This window comes from Microcaecilia unicolor, chromosome 11 (assembly GCF_901765095.1).
Source record: "Microcaecilia unicolor chromosome 11, aMicUni1.1, whole genome shotgun sequence".
Classification (NCBI taxonomy): domain Eukaryota; kingdom Metazoa; phylum Chordata; class Amphibia; order Gymnophiona; family Siphonopidae; genus Microcaecilia; species Microcaecilia unicolor.
Window position 1 is genome coordinate 25573704 of NC_044041.1, and position 15704 is coordinate 25589407.

The window sequence follows — 15704 nt, forward strand, 5'->3', positions numbered from 1 at the left end:
TGCTTGGAATGCCCTCCAGCGGGAGGTGGTGGCGATGAAAATGGTAACGGAATTCAAACATGCGTGGGATGTGCATAAAGGAATCCTGTGCAGAAGGAATGGATCCTCAGAAGCTTAGCTACAATTGGGTGGCAGAGCAGGTGGGGGGAAGAGGGGTTGGTGGTTGGGAGGCAGGAAAAACTGCTGGGCAGACTTATACGGTCTGTGCCCTGAGAAAGACAGGTACAAATCAAGGTAAGGTATACACATGAGTTTATCTTGGGCAGACTGGATGGACCGTGCAGGTCTTTTTCTGCCGTCATCTACTATGTTACTATGTTAGCCTCTTTCAAGCAAAAATATGTTTTAAACATTTTCCTAAAAAGAAAATAAGCAGATGCTTGCCTTATATTCAGAGGAAGCTTATTCCATAACCTAACTCCTGAAAAAAATAGAGGAAGCTTCCAAAAAAGATTTAAACTGGATATTTCATAAAGAAAGAAAGCCAAGGTTCCATGTCCTAAGAAAACAGATTGTCCTATTCACTGAGGTGAAAACCAACAACTCTGTCAAACCTTCAGAGTTCAGGAGAAATAATGATTTAAAAATAAGACAAAGTACTTTAAAAACTAATATGATTACTCACTGTTAACCAATGGAAAGTACAATACATGTCAGAAATGCCATCAAATCGCTGAGTCCTACTAATTAATCTAATTGCTGTATTCTGCATTAGCGCCAACCGTCTCATTTGTTTAGCTGAAATACACATATAAAGAAAGTTACAATAATCCAACTGGGGCAATCAGACAGCTTGAGCCACTGATCTAAAATCTTCTTTCAACAAAATAGATCATATGGATCGAAGCTGTCGAAGTCTAAAAATAAATCTCCTGCTAAGGGCGTCAATTTGGTTTTTTTTAAAAGACAGAGTTGAGTTTAAGATGACACCCTGGAATGATCCTCTATTTTTAAATATTTTTTTACATTTGTACCCTGCACTTTCCCACTCATGACAGGCTCAATGTGGCTTACATGGGGCAATGGAGGGTTAAGTGACTTGCCCAGAGTCACAAGGAGCTGCCTGTGCCTGAAGTGGGAATCAAACTCAGTTCCTTAGTTCCCCAGGACCAAAGTCCACCACCCTAACCACTAGGCCACTCCTCCACTGTTGCTACTATTTGAGATTCTACATGGAATGTTGCTATTCCACTAGCAACATTCCATGTAGAAGTCGGCCCTTGCAGATCACCAATGTGGCCGCGCAGGCTTCTACATGGAAAGTTGCTAGTGGAATAGCAACATTCCATGTAGAATCTCCAATAGTAGCAACATTCCACATAGAATCTCCAACAGTAGCAACATTCCATGTAGAATCTCCAATAGTATCTATTTTATTTTTGTTACATTTGTACCCCGCGCTTTCCCACTCATGGCAGGCTCAATGCGGCTTACACGGGGCAATGGAGGGTTAAGTGACTTGCCCAGAGTCACAAGGAGCTGCCTGTGCCTGAAGTGGGAATCAAACTCAGTTCCCCAGGACCAAAGTCCACCACCCTAACCACTAGGCCACTCCTCCAATCCATATATCATTTGAGGACAAAATTATTGAGGTACTTGGCAATTTGGTTACATCTCCAAACCATAACATTTTTGTTTTTTTGTGTATTCAATTTCAGACAATGACTTGCATTGAAAACGCTACTCTCCACGATACCAGCACCTGCGCATACTCAGTTTTCAGCGAATGCCTGCTGCAGACTGTCAAGGTGGAAAGAAATGTTTTCCCACCAGCTGAGATATTTTTTTTTTGGGGGGGGGGGGGGAGAGAGAACACTTAGTGCCCACCCACTTCTTGCCTAGGCCCACCCAAACTCTGTTGTCTGGCTACGCCCCTGTGTGCAACCTGATAATCAAAAATTGATTTTTGGGGCTAACCGATAGCTCAGCAGCAAGTGGTATCTGCTTCTTTGTGGAAGAACTAAGCTGTATTCGCAGGCCTTTCCTTTGCTCTTTGCTGGGCTAGTTGAAGAAACTGTGGTGCCCTGAGCCAACTTTTTAATTGTCACCTCCCCTCCTCCCCATGCCTGCAATCTGATATCACTCCTGGCATATCTCCCTCTCTGTTTCCTGCATCTCCCCTCTCTCAGCTCCCTCCCCCCCCCAGGTCTACCATCCAAGAGGGCAGCAGCAGCGATTCATACACACTGTCTGCGATTGCTCCCCCCTCAACCTTCCCTTTATCAAGTGCCGCCCCACCAGAAACAGTCAATTGCATCAGAGGGGGCAGGACGTGGCAGAGGGAATGGTCTGGTCCGCGCACGGGCAGCATGTGTGAATTGTTGCTGCTGCTGGCACTGCCCAGGAATTTGGAGGTAGACTGGGGGTGGGGTTTGAAAAAGGAGGGATACTGGACCATGGGGGGAGGGGAAGGAAGAGAAAGATGAAGGACAAGGATTTTGGGTGCCCCTCTATCATTAGCGACCTGAGCCAGTGCCTCAGCTGGTCCATAGGTTGAGCTGGTTCTGGCTCTTCGGGCCAACCGTAACTGGAGATGCCATGGAGGCAGTATCCACAGTCCTAGGGCAGGGAAGATGCACCAACCTAAGTTGGTCAACGGTGACACCTGCCAGCCAGGTTTAAGGTTCTTGAGGGAGCTACAGTCTGTGCAATGTTAGGGAGCTGTACAATAGGGGGATAATCTGGGTAGTTCCAAATGAGGTTCATTGCACCCTAACTAATAAATGAATAAGATCATAGTAAATGATGGCAGACATAGACCTGCACGGTCCATCCAGTCTGCCCAACAGTCACACTCATTATCAATTCATGATTAAATCAGCAATGAATGGGATATCATATACTTTATCACAAGTCTTTCTTTGGCGTTTCTGGGACATGGATCGTGGGTAGGCGTTTTCGTTACCATCAGGGGGAAGTCTTCAGCTGGCAGAGCTTGGGATCCCCACCAGCTACCTCTAAACATGTGCTACTGTTGAGTGGGCCTTAGTGGCGTACCAAGGGGGGGGGGCGGTGGGGGCGGTCCGCCCTGGGTGCACACCACTGGTGGGGTGCTGCGTGTCTGTCTGCAACGCTCGTTCCCTGCTCCCTCTGCCCCGGAACGGGTTATTTCCTGTTCCGGGGAAGAGGGAGCAGGGAATGAGCGTTGCCGACAGAGGCGCGGCACCCCCCAGCAGGTAAAGATGCACCCGGGGGGGGGTGTCTGTCGTTTCGCCGGGGGGGGGGGGGGCGGTGTCGTGCTGCACCCGGGGGGGGGGGGGGGGCGCATCAGCGATCCGCCCCGGGTATCAGCCACCCTAGGAATGCCACTGGTGGGCCTGAGCACTAAGTGGGTGGGCCCTGGCCCCCCCAGGCCTACGTCATTGCCACCGGTTGCACAGAACTCTTTTCTTCTTCAACAGCACTTCGGAATACTTTAGTTCTATAACCTTTATCAGGTTTCACGGTTCATCTAAACAAGCTTCCACATTTAGAAAATTCCCATCTGGATATGGCGGCTGATTAGAGTAACCTTTTCCCACCTACTACTACTACTTAACATATCTAAAGCGCTACTAGGGTTACGCAGCACTGTACAATTTAACATAAATGACAGTCCCTGCTCAAAGAGCTTACAATCTAAAGAACAAGTGAACGGTCGGTCCGATAGGGGCAGTCAAATTGGGGCAGTCTGGATTTCCTGAAAGGTGAGAGTTAGGTGCTGAAAGCAGCATTGAAGAGGTGGGCTTTAAGCAAAGACTTGAAGACGGGCAGGGAGGTGGCTTGGCGTAAGGGCTCGGGAAGGTTGTTCCAGGCATAGGGTGAGGCGAGGCAGAATGAGCGGAGCCTGGAGTTGGCGGTGGTGGAGAAGGGTACCGAGAGGAGGGATTTGTCCTGTGAACGGAGGTTCCGGGCGGGAACGTAAGGGGAGATGAGGGTAGAGAGGTAGTGAGGGGCAGCACACTGAGTGCATTTGTAGGTGAGAAGGAGAAGCTTGAATTGAATGCGGTACCTGATCGGAAGCCAGTGAAGTGACCTGAGGAGAGGGGTGATATGAGTATATCGGTTCTGGCGGAATATAAGACGTGCAGCAGAGTTCTGAACGGATTGAAGGGGGGGGGGATAGATGGCTAAGTGGGAGGCCGGTGAGGAGTAGGTTGCAGTAGTCAAGGCGAGAGGTAATGATTAGAGTAACCTTTTCCCACCTACTACTACTACTTAACATTTCTAAAGCGCTACTAGGGTTACGCAGCGCTGTACAATTTAACATAAATGACAGTCCCTGCTCAAAGAGCTTACAATCTAAAGGACACGTGAACAGTCAGTCTGATAGGGGCAGTCAAATTGGGGCAGTCTGGATTTCCTGAATGGCAGTGGCGTAGCCAAGGGTGGGCCTGGGTGGGCCCAGGCCCAACCATTTTGGGCTCAGGCCCACCCAGTAGCAGCACACCTATGATGTGGCTGGTAGGGATTCCCTAGCCCCACCAGCTGAAAACTTCCACCATCTGTCCTTTTTGCATACCTTGTAAATAGCAGATTTTCGCCTGCAGCAAGCAGCGACTGATACATACTTCTCGCACCGGCCCCACAGCCTTCCTTCTGATGTATTCCCACCTATGTGGAAACAAAGTTGCATCAGAGAGAAGGCTGTGGGGCCAACATGAGCAGTGTGTATTAGTTGCTGCTTGTGAAAATCTGCTATTTAAAAGGTATGCGGGGGAGGGGGATGTTTGAGAGACCATATGGCAAGCAGGTGAGAGAAGGAGAGACTAAATCACCTGTGGGATGGGGCCCACCCATCTTGGGCCCAGGCCCACCCAAAATTGAGTGTCTGGCTACGCCCCTGCTGAATGGTAAGAGTTAGGTGCCGAAAGCAGCATTGAAGAGGTGGGCTTTAAGCAAAGACTTGAAGATGGGCAGGGAGGGGGCTTGGCGTAAGGGCTCGGGAAGGTTGTTCCAGGCATAGGGTGAGGCGAGGCAGAATGAGCGGAGCCTGGAGTTGGCGGTGGTGGAGAAGGGTACTGAGAGGAGGGATTTGTCCTGTGAACGGAGGTTTCGGGCGGGAACGTAAGGGGAGATGAGGGTAGAGAGGTAGTGAGGGGCTGCAGACTGAGTGCATTTGTAGGTAAGAAGGAGAAGCTTGAACTGAATGCGGTATCTGATCGGAAGCCAGTGAAGTGACCTGAGGAGAGGGGTGATATGAGTTTATCGGTTCAGGCGGAATATAAGACGTGCAGCAGAGTTCTGAACGGACTGAAGGGGGGGGGATAGATGGCTAAGTGGGAGGCCGGTGAGGAGTAGGTTGCAGTAGTCAAGGCGAGAGGTAATGATTAGAGTAACCTTTTCCCACCTTCAACTTGCACCAACTACAGTGCTGACTCAAAGACTAGAGAAAGGGGAAAACACAGATTTCTCTCTAAAAACACAAAAACTTCAGATACTGACTGACAACAGAAATTCTGTGAATCATCTTTCAAGAGACTCTATAATTTGCAAAGTTCCAGGTCCTATCACCCGCTGGCTTGTCTTCTTGCTAACAATTGATTATTCTATAAAGCCATGACACATGCAGACTTCTAAAATAGTTCTTTCCATGTGGTGACTGCAGGCAGGAGGGAAATATTTTTCGTTGTCTTCTACTGCACCCCACGTAATCAAGTACATCACTGACTCCTCCTGAGGTTCACTCAGGGTTATATATTGCTTTACCTGCAATCTCCAGTACTTGGACCATGACATACAAGTTTCATTTCTAGTTTATATACCAGCTTCTGTCATTATATACTTTTATTGTGCGACACCTTCCTCCCTCACAAGAGATGTTGACTAATGGAAATTTCTCGCTCTCATTCACTGTCTCATCAGTCAGCCTAGCTCTCACAATCAGAACTTTCAGATGCATATTAAGATGTGCAGCTCTGCTATTCTTTTTCAGATTAAAGTAATCAATAGTTAAGTGCCATGGTTAATTCAAAAGATGACAATTATGATACGTTTGCTGTCTATCTTGCAGTGTTATGCAGATACACAAAGAATTTAGCTGATGCCTTTTTTCAATCATAGTGCAAGGGGAGTTCCATCTAGGGACTGTAGATATCTTCCTTCCCCCTGAGGGCTTACAGTCTAAGGGGCCGTTTAATAAATGAATTAAGCACATAATGAATAAGTACATTGGCTCCCAATCAAAGAACGTATCGCGTTCAAAATCTGCACCCTGATTCATAAAATCATGTACGGCGAAGCACCGGGATACATGAGTGACCTCATAGACCTACCAACCAGAAACACATCAAGATCAACACGAACATACCTAAATCTCCACTACCCAAGCTGCAAAGGACTCAAATATAAATCAACCTATGCATCCAGCTTCTCCTATATAAGCACCCAATTATGGAACGTAGTACCAAGCGCCGTGTAAACAACATGTGACCACCTAAACTTCTGGAAACTACTAAAAACTAACCTCTTCAACAAGGCATACCCCAGCGATCCAACCTAAATGCCTTAATCCTGCAACTCAACAAAACCAAAGCTCGTACTGGACATAACTTAACTCATCCTCCTTACGATCCGCCAATATGTCTGTCACACATGAACTTGATTCTACCATAACCTCACCCTGTATTTGTTCATACCAGTATTGGCGATCGCCTCTACGGGACTATGTAAGCCACAATGAGCCTGCAAATAGGTGGGAAAATGTGGGATACAAATGTAGTAAATAAAAAATAAAATAACTGCTACTGGGCAAGTGTGGCAACAGTGGCATGACTGTACTAATTTGTGCATTAACTAGAAACTAGGCAGGATATGGGCAGAGGAAAAGGGGGACAGATTGTATACTATAACTCTACTGCACTCAAAGTGCCAGCGTATTTATTTATTGCATTTGTACCCCACATTTTCCCACCTCTTTGCAGTCTATCCAGATACAGAACAGTGCTAAATAGAGATCTGCATTTCAACATGCCACATAGGCGCCCCGTATAAGAGGCAACCTCTTTTGGAGTGCTTCCCAATCTGGCGGCAGCATAAGGTATAAACTGGAGCTTCCCCTCTCTGCTGCCTTTCTGCCTGAGACTCTCTGCTCCCCGATTCAGTGGCTATCAATAAACAGACTGTGTGCAGGGCCATAGAGCACAGATTGCCGGTTCCTGCCCGAACAGGATGTTGCATCATAGAGGGTGGGACCAGAAGAGCTGTCAGCACTGCTGTGCAGAGCTCTATGGCACCGTGCACAGTGTTTATTTACCGATGGCCACTGACTCAGAGAGTCAGCGGGTTTGGCAGCAAGGAAGGGAAGTTCCGGCTTCTTTTTCTTTTTGCAGCTAGGGGGAAGAAAAAAGAGAGAGAAGATAATGCTGGAGGAAGGAAATGGGAGGAAACAGAGAGAATGATGGGGGAGGGAAGAGGCAGAGGCACAATGTTGGATATTTGGGGGGGGGGGCAGACAGAGAAGCAAGGCTAGATGTTTTGGGGGAGAAGAGGCAGATGGGCAAAGCTGGATATTAGGGGGAGAGAAGAAACAGAGGAGCAAAAAGCTGGATATTGGGTGGTGGGGGAAGAGACAGAGGAGCAAAGCTGGATAGTGAAAAGAAAAACAGGCAGTAGAAGAAGAGAGGCTGAGGTGTAGAGTGAAGAGAGAGAGGGAGGAGCAATGCTGGAAGGTGGGGGGAGAGACAGAGGTGCATTGTATGGGGAAAGAGAGAGACAGAGAAGAGATCTGTATAGTATGTGAGGTAGGGTGAGGTGGGAGAAAGAGGAGATCCTGGGTGCCTGGGGCAGGGGAAGAGAGAAAAGAGTTGCTGTATGGCAGGGAGGGGGAGAAACAGAGAAGAGATTATGGCAGACAGGGAGAGAGACACACACATAAGACCCTGGATGGTAGGGTGGGAGAGAGAGAAACAGATCCAATATGGCTGAGGGGGAGTCGAGACACACACACACACACATACCCTGGGTGAGGGAAAAAGATGGAAAACAGGGAAAATGAAGCATGGATAAGTCTGAGTGGTCAGAGAGGCAGAAAAATGGAAGAAAGCAGAAAATAAAATATCAGTGTTGGAGACGGATGTAGTAGAAGATGTGAAGAAGAAGTGCTTAGAGAGAAAAATGATAAATGGACAGGAGATATGGAAAGAGTTAAAAGACAGAAAGGAAGTAACCAGAGACTGCGACCTGCACAATTAGAAACATTAGATACCAGATAGCAAAGGTAAAATTATTTTTAATGTAGAATGAAGTAACCATGTTAGTCCACTTTACAGGTTAATAAATAAAAATAAAACAAAAAAAATGTAAAATAAGATGACAACGTTTTATTGGACTAAATACATTTTTGACTTGCTTTCAGAGGTCTAAACCTCCTTCCTCAGGTTAGTAAACTCCAAAAAGCTAGTCAAAAAATGTATTAGTTAAATAAAAAGGTATCACCTTATTATACATTTTTGTTTCAAATATTCATTCATTTTTTTAATTTAGTGAATGGAATGTGTCAGTTTCTGAAAATTAAATCTGTTGGTATGACTCAGTATGGCTATTCTTATGTTACAGTCAATTTGCTCTATAGGTCCTGAGTGACTTTTTTAAGGTTTTGCATTACTTTTCAATATGCCTAATATTAGAATTTGGACTTAATTTAGCTCATAGCACTCTCAGTAGTAGCTCAACTTTCACCTGCTAACCTTGAATCTCACTAATTGGGGTGGTATTTTTCACGTTTGGGATGGGACACGCTTGGTATCACTGCACTCTGGAAACTGGACCTTAGCACTGGTGCCTTTGTGTCATCCAAAAGTTCTGACTGCCTATTCTATAGAAATGCACTTTCCTTCCAACTATACCGTTCAGCCATCAAGCTCCCAGACAGTTTGAGCAACCACTTTATTCTTTGACATATGATACATATCTAACAGCTACATAAGTACATAAGTAATGCTATACTGGGAAAAGATCAAAGGTCCATCGAGCCCAGCATCCTGTCCCCGACAGCGGCCAATCCAGGTCAAGGGCACCTGGCAAGCTACCCAAACTTAAAAGGTATTGTCAGGTTTTCAAGGCAGAAACTAGGTTTGTGAGCCCTTGGGCCACTGCCGTGGAGCAGCAATGGCAGGCAAAACTAACCCACACCAGAGACAAGGCAGAACTCTGACAGAAACAGCTAGACTTCACCTGCACTTGACCGCCGTTCCTCAGGAGTTGAGCCCCTGGGTGCAGGCGGCCGGCAGGACTTACCGGACAGGGCAGGAACTGGATACCCACTAGGCTGAACAGGGACTGAGGGTCAGAGAGAAAGGGAATATACATGGGCAGCAAGGCAGGAAACTGGGCTAGGACTCACAGACAGACAATACTACACAAGGCAGGAAATGGACAAGTTAGAGGACAGGACCTGAAAGCTGCCAAGCAGCCACTGAAAAACACCGACAGGCAGGACTGAAAGCTGCAGAGCAGCCAATAAGTAAGAACACAGACAAACAGAAACTAGACAAGGAATACAGACCAGAAACAAGACTAGGGAAATAAGCAAAAACCTAAGCTAACCTACACACAGACTAACTAGAACTGGACAAGAAACTCAAACAAGAAACCAGACTAGGCAGAAGTACAACAAAGCACTAACAAACCAGGGACCTTAGACAATGCAAAGGTAAACACAGAAGTTTCCAGATGATTAATAAAGCCCATCAGCTGCTGAAGCTCAACTGCAGGAATCACAAGGCAGCTACGGGTGCTGTTCAGGCACAAACAAGAAAAGCAAGTCTGGCAGCCCGGAAGATCCGGACAGGAGTGGGTTGAAATCTGGAACATGAGACAGTCCATAGCAGCCACCGGTTCTGGCCACCAGAGGACGAGGTGAGCACCAACAAGGAAACAGTCACCATCGTGACAGGTATTACTTGTTACTATTTTACTCTTACTTATTTTTTTCTGTGTTGTCAGATAATTATGGATGTAAGCCCCACCCCTGACCCCGCCCCCTTTAGCCTCCCTAAACAGTTTGGCCACCGACCGCCTGTGCCATGCCACTAGTACAAACTAGGATGAACAAGGCTTTCAGGGAGATTAGATCATCCATAAGACTGTAATCCAGCAAAATCGAAAACTTAAGCAAATTTCATCAACTGTAATCAGTTTATATTAACCTGATGGGCACACAATGTTGCCTTAAACAATTCTCTTTCTGAATGCTCACATATTAAGGTCAGCCCTACAACATATGCCAAGTGCAGTTACCTTCTCTCATAATCCAGATCACCCACTGAGCCGTTCATCAGCTGGTTAGGGGTCCACTTCAACGTCATGGTCTCTGCAGTTTGGTGAAGAGATAAATAGCCAGGGATGGCTTCCATGTCATCTCTCTTTTGAATATTAAAAAAAAAGAGATATAAAAGGAATTAATAAATGCACAAAATGATGCAGCGGCTCACGTTCGCTAAGAATCTGGCAGTAAAATTTAGTTTCATGAAGGCAGTTGTTTACTGATATTCACTAGGAAGTTATTTTCTCTTTTCCTATCTTTTTGGTGGAAAGGTGTGATAGCGTGGGCGCAGCAGCGGACATGGGTCCCTCACATATACAGCAGCAGACAGTTTAAACCAGGCTCCTCCAACCTTTTTCTATCTGGGGCCACATTTGATATGTTGTAACCTTTGAAGAACCACAACACGCACCGTTGTACTTTGCCACGTTTCATCAAATAGTGGCAAAATACAATGGTGTACTGTCCTCTTCCCAGCCTTCACCCACTCTCTCTCTCTCAGGTACCCCCTAGCATTCATCCAGTCTCTCTCTCTCTCTCTCTCTCATGTATCCCCCTCCCCCAGTCTTCACCCACACATGGCTTCAGATGCAGAAGAAACAGTGGGATTCCTGCATCACCACCGTGACACGGCTCCCTGCAAGCTTGGGCCTTGTGGTGCTGGAAGTTCAGATTGGTCTTGTGAGACTTGAAACCTTAAGACCAACCCGTGGCTCAAGCTTACAGAGAACTGAGTTGCGGTGGGGAAGCAGGAATCTTGCTGTAAGCATCACAAGAACTGCCAAGCTTCCAAGGGCCACAAAAAGAAGAACTCAGTGAGCCCGATTCTGGCCCGCGGGCTGTAGGTTGGACAAGCCTGATTCAAACCAAAAGAAAGGTTTTTATTATGTTTATACTCATGTAGCTGCTTTTCACTACATAATATAAGCCTGTCTTTTCTCTCAGACAGGCAAGTCCGTTTAACATAAGTAATCCTTCAGTTTAACCACCAGAAAGGCTTAGTCTCTAATAGGCCTGACAGTCGGACACAAAAATGGGTTCTAGCAATCTCTGCCTCTTGTATATAAAGGTCTGTCCTACCTTGCAGGGTGTAGTACCCAAGCTCCTTCTCAGCAAACCCCCAGTTACGGCTGGCCAAGTTTGGAGGTTTCCTTCAGCTACTGCTAGCAGGGAATGGAGGCTACCTTTTGAACTGTTGGCAGAACAGATGAGTCTTCTCTTAACTCGCCCCCCCCCCCCCCCCAGGGCCTCTCTGATTCTCTCCGATCTGGGCCATGCCCTCCTGCCTAAGCTTCCAAGGTTTAGGTCTGTTAAGATGGGCTTGGGAGGAAGTTCTTTAAAGGGAAATAGGGTTTGCCTAGGCACTTCCTCACAGAAGGGAATTTATTTTGTCTGTGCGCAAGATGAAATACAGAGAGGTAGGTAGTTGGAAAATAATCTCCAAGTTATTTGAGGACAAAGAGTCTTCTGAACAATCTCCAGTTGACTGTACACAACTGGAGAATGATGGTAGCCATGATAACCTCCTAGTAGAGAGAGTTGAGCTACCTTCTTACATGTTCTGTGAACTTGATTCATGTCCATCTTTGAATGGTGAGAGTTGCTAAGAAGAGTTTTGAGGGGCAGGGGGTTCTCATGATCCACTTCCTGTCAGGAAAGGTGTGGGACGCGACAACCTTTGAGAATGGGCTTCTACTGGAAGGTCTCACGCCAGTGTAAGGCCCCTTTGGAGCGGCACCGAAAGACTATGTTGACAGAGGGTGCATGAATTCTCTCCTCTGTGTATTTCTTTCCTAACCTTTAAAGGTATTTAAATCTAAGAGGGCTAGCTATGGTGACTTTCACACAACCTGAGTGGCTCACTAAACACAGAGCACTAGTGCTTCATGCTAGCATGTAACAAATATTGATAAAGGAAAGCTGTATCCTGGTCAGTACTTCACAAGTACAGAAACCTGGGTAGGAGCATCTCATTGCATTTTTTTCTTGAGAGAAGGTGTGCATAGCTCATCTATATGGACTCTTGCATATTACGATCAGCATTTCCTCTGTTAGGCTATGATGACAATACTTCTTTGTGAGCAGACGCTGACCACAGGACCAAGGGAGGGAATAGAGATGAGATACTGGACCCCTGGGAGGAGGAGGGGGAGAGATGTTGGCCACAGGACTGGGGAAGGTAAACGTCAGCAGCATTTAATTAGAAATAACATACCCATCAGAACCTTTATATTCAAATTATTTAGCCTTAATTTGAACACAGTGGTTCCAATGAATACCTTATGCATGTTTTTGAATAGCAACAAGTGAAGTTCAACAAATCAGATATAAGCGTGTTTTCCTACAGCGACCTACGAGATCACTACAAAAGGTTCAAAGTTAGGATATGACTTATATGTGAGGTGGAGCTACAGTATATGTGAGTATCTCTATAGTAAGTCCCGAAAAATGATATCTTTATGGTTTGTACTGAGAAAGGGATCCATAAGTACTTGCGCAATGCATTCCATCTCACCACCCAATTAAAAATGTAGCCCTTTATGGGGTTAACTTTTTAGATACTACAGTCTCAATCAACTTCTACAAATATCTGTATACAGAACCCCCTGAATTTTTTAGGGTCAATTTATCCCTACCTAGGAAGAAATAAATCACCCAAGGCTGCAGCAGTTTGCTCTTTATTAGATACCTTATCAAGTATTTGTATTATTAGCAGATCAGTGATTTCTCACTGGGAGTACAGAACGTTGCTACACAAGAATTACTTCTATATCTGAGACTCCAAAGAATATACAAGCAATGAAATGCTTTTATTATTCTCCAAATATATGTATAAGAGATTCAAGACTAATTATGAGAAAGCAATTAGATTACTTGCCAATGCAGACACAATTGATTGGTTTCTCATGTGAGAGCAGCACTGCTTGCACAAAAGTACTGGCTGTAACTGTCTCTCACCAAAGAAATAGGAAGTACACTCCTTTTTATATGCCCATTTAGGATACAGACAAAATGACAGTAATACACCTTATTGGATATAATATATTATAGTCACCACCTTAGTGACCATATATGGTACTATTTATCGTACGTGCTTGTTTTTTTCAGCATTGCTCGGAATCTTCTTGCGAGACCACTCAGTTCTACATTTCTGACCATATCTTCTTGGGTGTAACTGACTCTGCCCTGTCGACAAACCGCACCATCCTGTTTATGAGGTTTTTGCACCCTAGCCCTTCCTTATTTTGCTACGTGGTGTGTCCCAACAGCTCAGGAGTCTTGCTGGAACTTCAAAGTTCAGATTACAGTTAAAGGCCTGTAAGCTTTTCTGTCACTTTTAGATCCTGACCCAAAGTCTCGGGCCTTGAACCAAAGCTCATAGCTGTAATAATAACAGACACCCCCCTCCAAAAAAATAAAAATATTTAACAACTTCCACAGCTTGTTTCTGTCCTTTGCACACAAAAAAGGTCATTATTCACACCACCATATTTGCTCCGACTCGAAGGAAAGGGATAAAACTTTAACTGAATCAATAGTTCAGTTATCTTTGCTTAACTGCCTTTAATATTAATACCTCAAAGTGGCATATGATAAAAATAAATATAAATCACACCACTAAATAAATATAAATCACACCACTAAATAAATATAAATCACGCCACTATAAATCAGTAATAATACAGATATATTTAGCAGAACTAACAAAGAGTCAATAGAGGAAAGAGCCTCAGAAGTAAAATGGAGCACTCTCATGTGCTACCCAAATTCAGTCATTGGCATAAGAAAACACCCGCGACTGGTTTGTATTACCATGCGCATTATATCAAATCCAAAAATATCAAAAGCATCAAAGTATCCAAAGTAGACTCAAAAATCTTCTAGAACTTATCTGCACAAAGTAGCAGCGACTTCAAGCAGAACTTCAAATAAAGCTGATTCAGTCATGTCAGACTCCAGAGGTCCCCTCTGCCAACAAGGGCCTTGTTTCACGGGTAAATCATGGACCCATCTAAGATTAAAATAGCGACATGCTCTACATGCAATATTACTCTAGCTATATCCGTTTTACCAATCCCGTGGATAACAAGGTCTATCGATTAAGATATCGCACAGATTGTGTATCTAGTTTTGTAGTATACTGCATTATTTGTCCGAATAAAAAAAATCTACGTGGGGCAGACTTCTCTTCAACTAAAAATACGCATTACAGAACACTGCAGCATTCAGAGGTGACGACAGCAAGGAGCTTCACTTGTCGAACATTGTCTAGAATGTGAGCGTAAGTTTGATGACTTGCGCTGTTTCACACTGGATTCCACTGACGTGGCTACAAGAGGTGATCGGCGTCGTTTGCTTCAGCACCGTGAATGGAGCTAGATTTTTACTCTTCAATCAATTCAGCCAATGGCTCTCAGTGTTTAGAGCAAGTCTGACGTCAGTTCCTGTAAGCCATTTTTTTGGGAGGCTTAGCAGGACGCTAAGGGCCCTGTTTACTAAACCGTGTTATAGGCGCGTTAACATTTTTAATGTGTGTTAACCATGTACGTGCCTACAATATCCCTATAGGTGCCTACATGGTTAGCGCGCTAAGTGTAGGCGCGCTAAAAATACTAACGCACCATAGTAATCAGGGCCCTAAATGTTTAGTGCAGCACTCTGAATGAGTATTTTTTGTTACTATACTGCTTCAATGTATGACAATTTTATATTTATCATGTCACTGTTTTAATCTTAGATGGGTTCATGATTCGCCCTGAAGCACTGGAGTTGCCCGTGAAACAAGATACTTTTTGGCAGAGGGGACCTCTGGAGTCGGATATGACTGAATGACATTAATTTGAAGTTCTGCTTAAACATAGTAAACATAGTAGATGACGGCAGAAAAAGACCTGCACGGTCCATCCAGTCTGCCCAAGAAGATAAATTCATATGTGCTACTTTTTAATTTGTACTGTCCTCTTCAGTGCACAGACCGTATAAGTCTGGCCAGCCCTATCCCCGCCTCCTAACCACCAACCCCGTCTCCCAACCACCAGTTCTGGCACAGACCATATAAGTCTGCCCAGCACTATCCCTGCCTCCCACCACCGGCTCTGGCACAGACCGTATAAGTCTGCCCAGCACTATCCCCGCCGCCCAACCACCAGCCCCGGCACAGACCGTATAAGTCTGCCCAGCACTAGCCCCGCCTCCCAACCACCAGCCCCGCCTCCCGATCTTGATTAAGCTCCTGAGGATCCATTCCTTCGGCACAGGATTCCTTTATGCTTATCCCACGCATGTTTGAATTCCGTTACTGTTTTCATTTCCACCACCTCCCGCGGGAGGGCATTCCAAGCATCCACTACTCTCTCCGTGAAAAAATACTTCCTGACATTTTTCTTGAGTCTGCCCCCCTTCAATCTCATTTCATGTCCTCTCGTTCTACCACCTTCCCATCTCCGGAAAAGGTTCATTT

At 45.4% G+C, this 15704-nt stretch overlaps 1 protein-coding gene across 1 annotated transcript in view; it reads right to left on the reverse strand.

Annotated features, from left to right (window-relative positions):
* SGSM1 (small G protein signaling modulator 1) overlaps window positions 1–15704 on the reverse strand; it is a 276394-nt gene that overhangs the window by 80556 nt on the left and 180134 nt on the right. The window contains exon 9 of the mRNA XM_030218397.1: window positions 10219–10343. Coding sequence (XP_030074257.1) covers window positions 10219–10343 — 125 coding nt within the window. The remainder of the gene's footprint in view (window positions 1–10218; window positions 10344–15704) is intronic.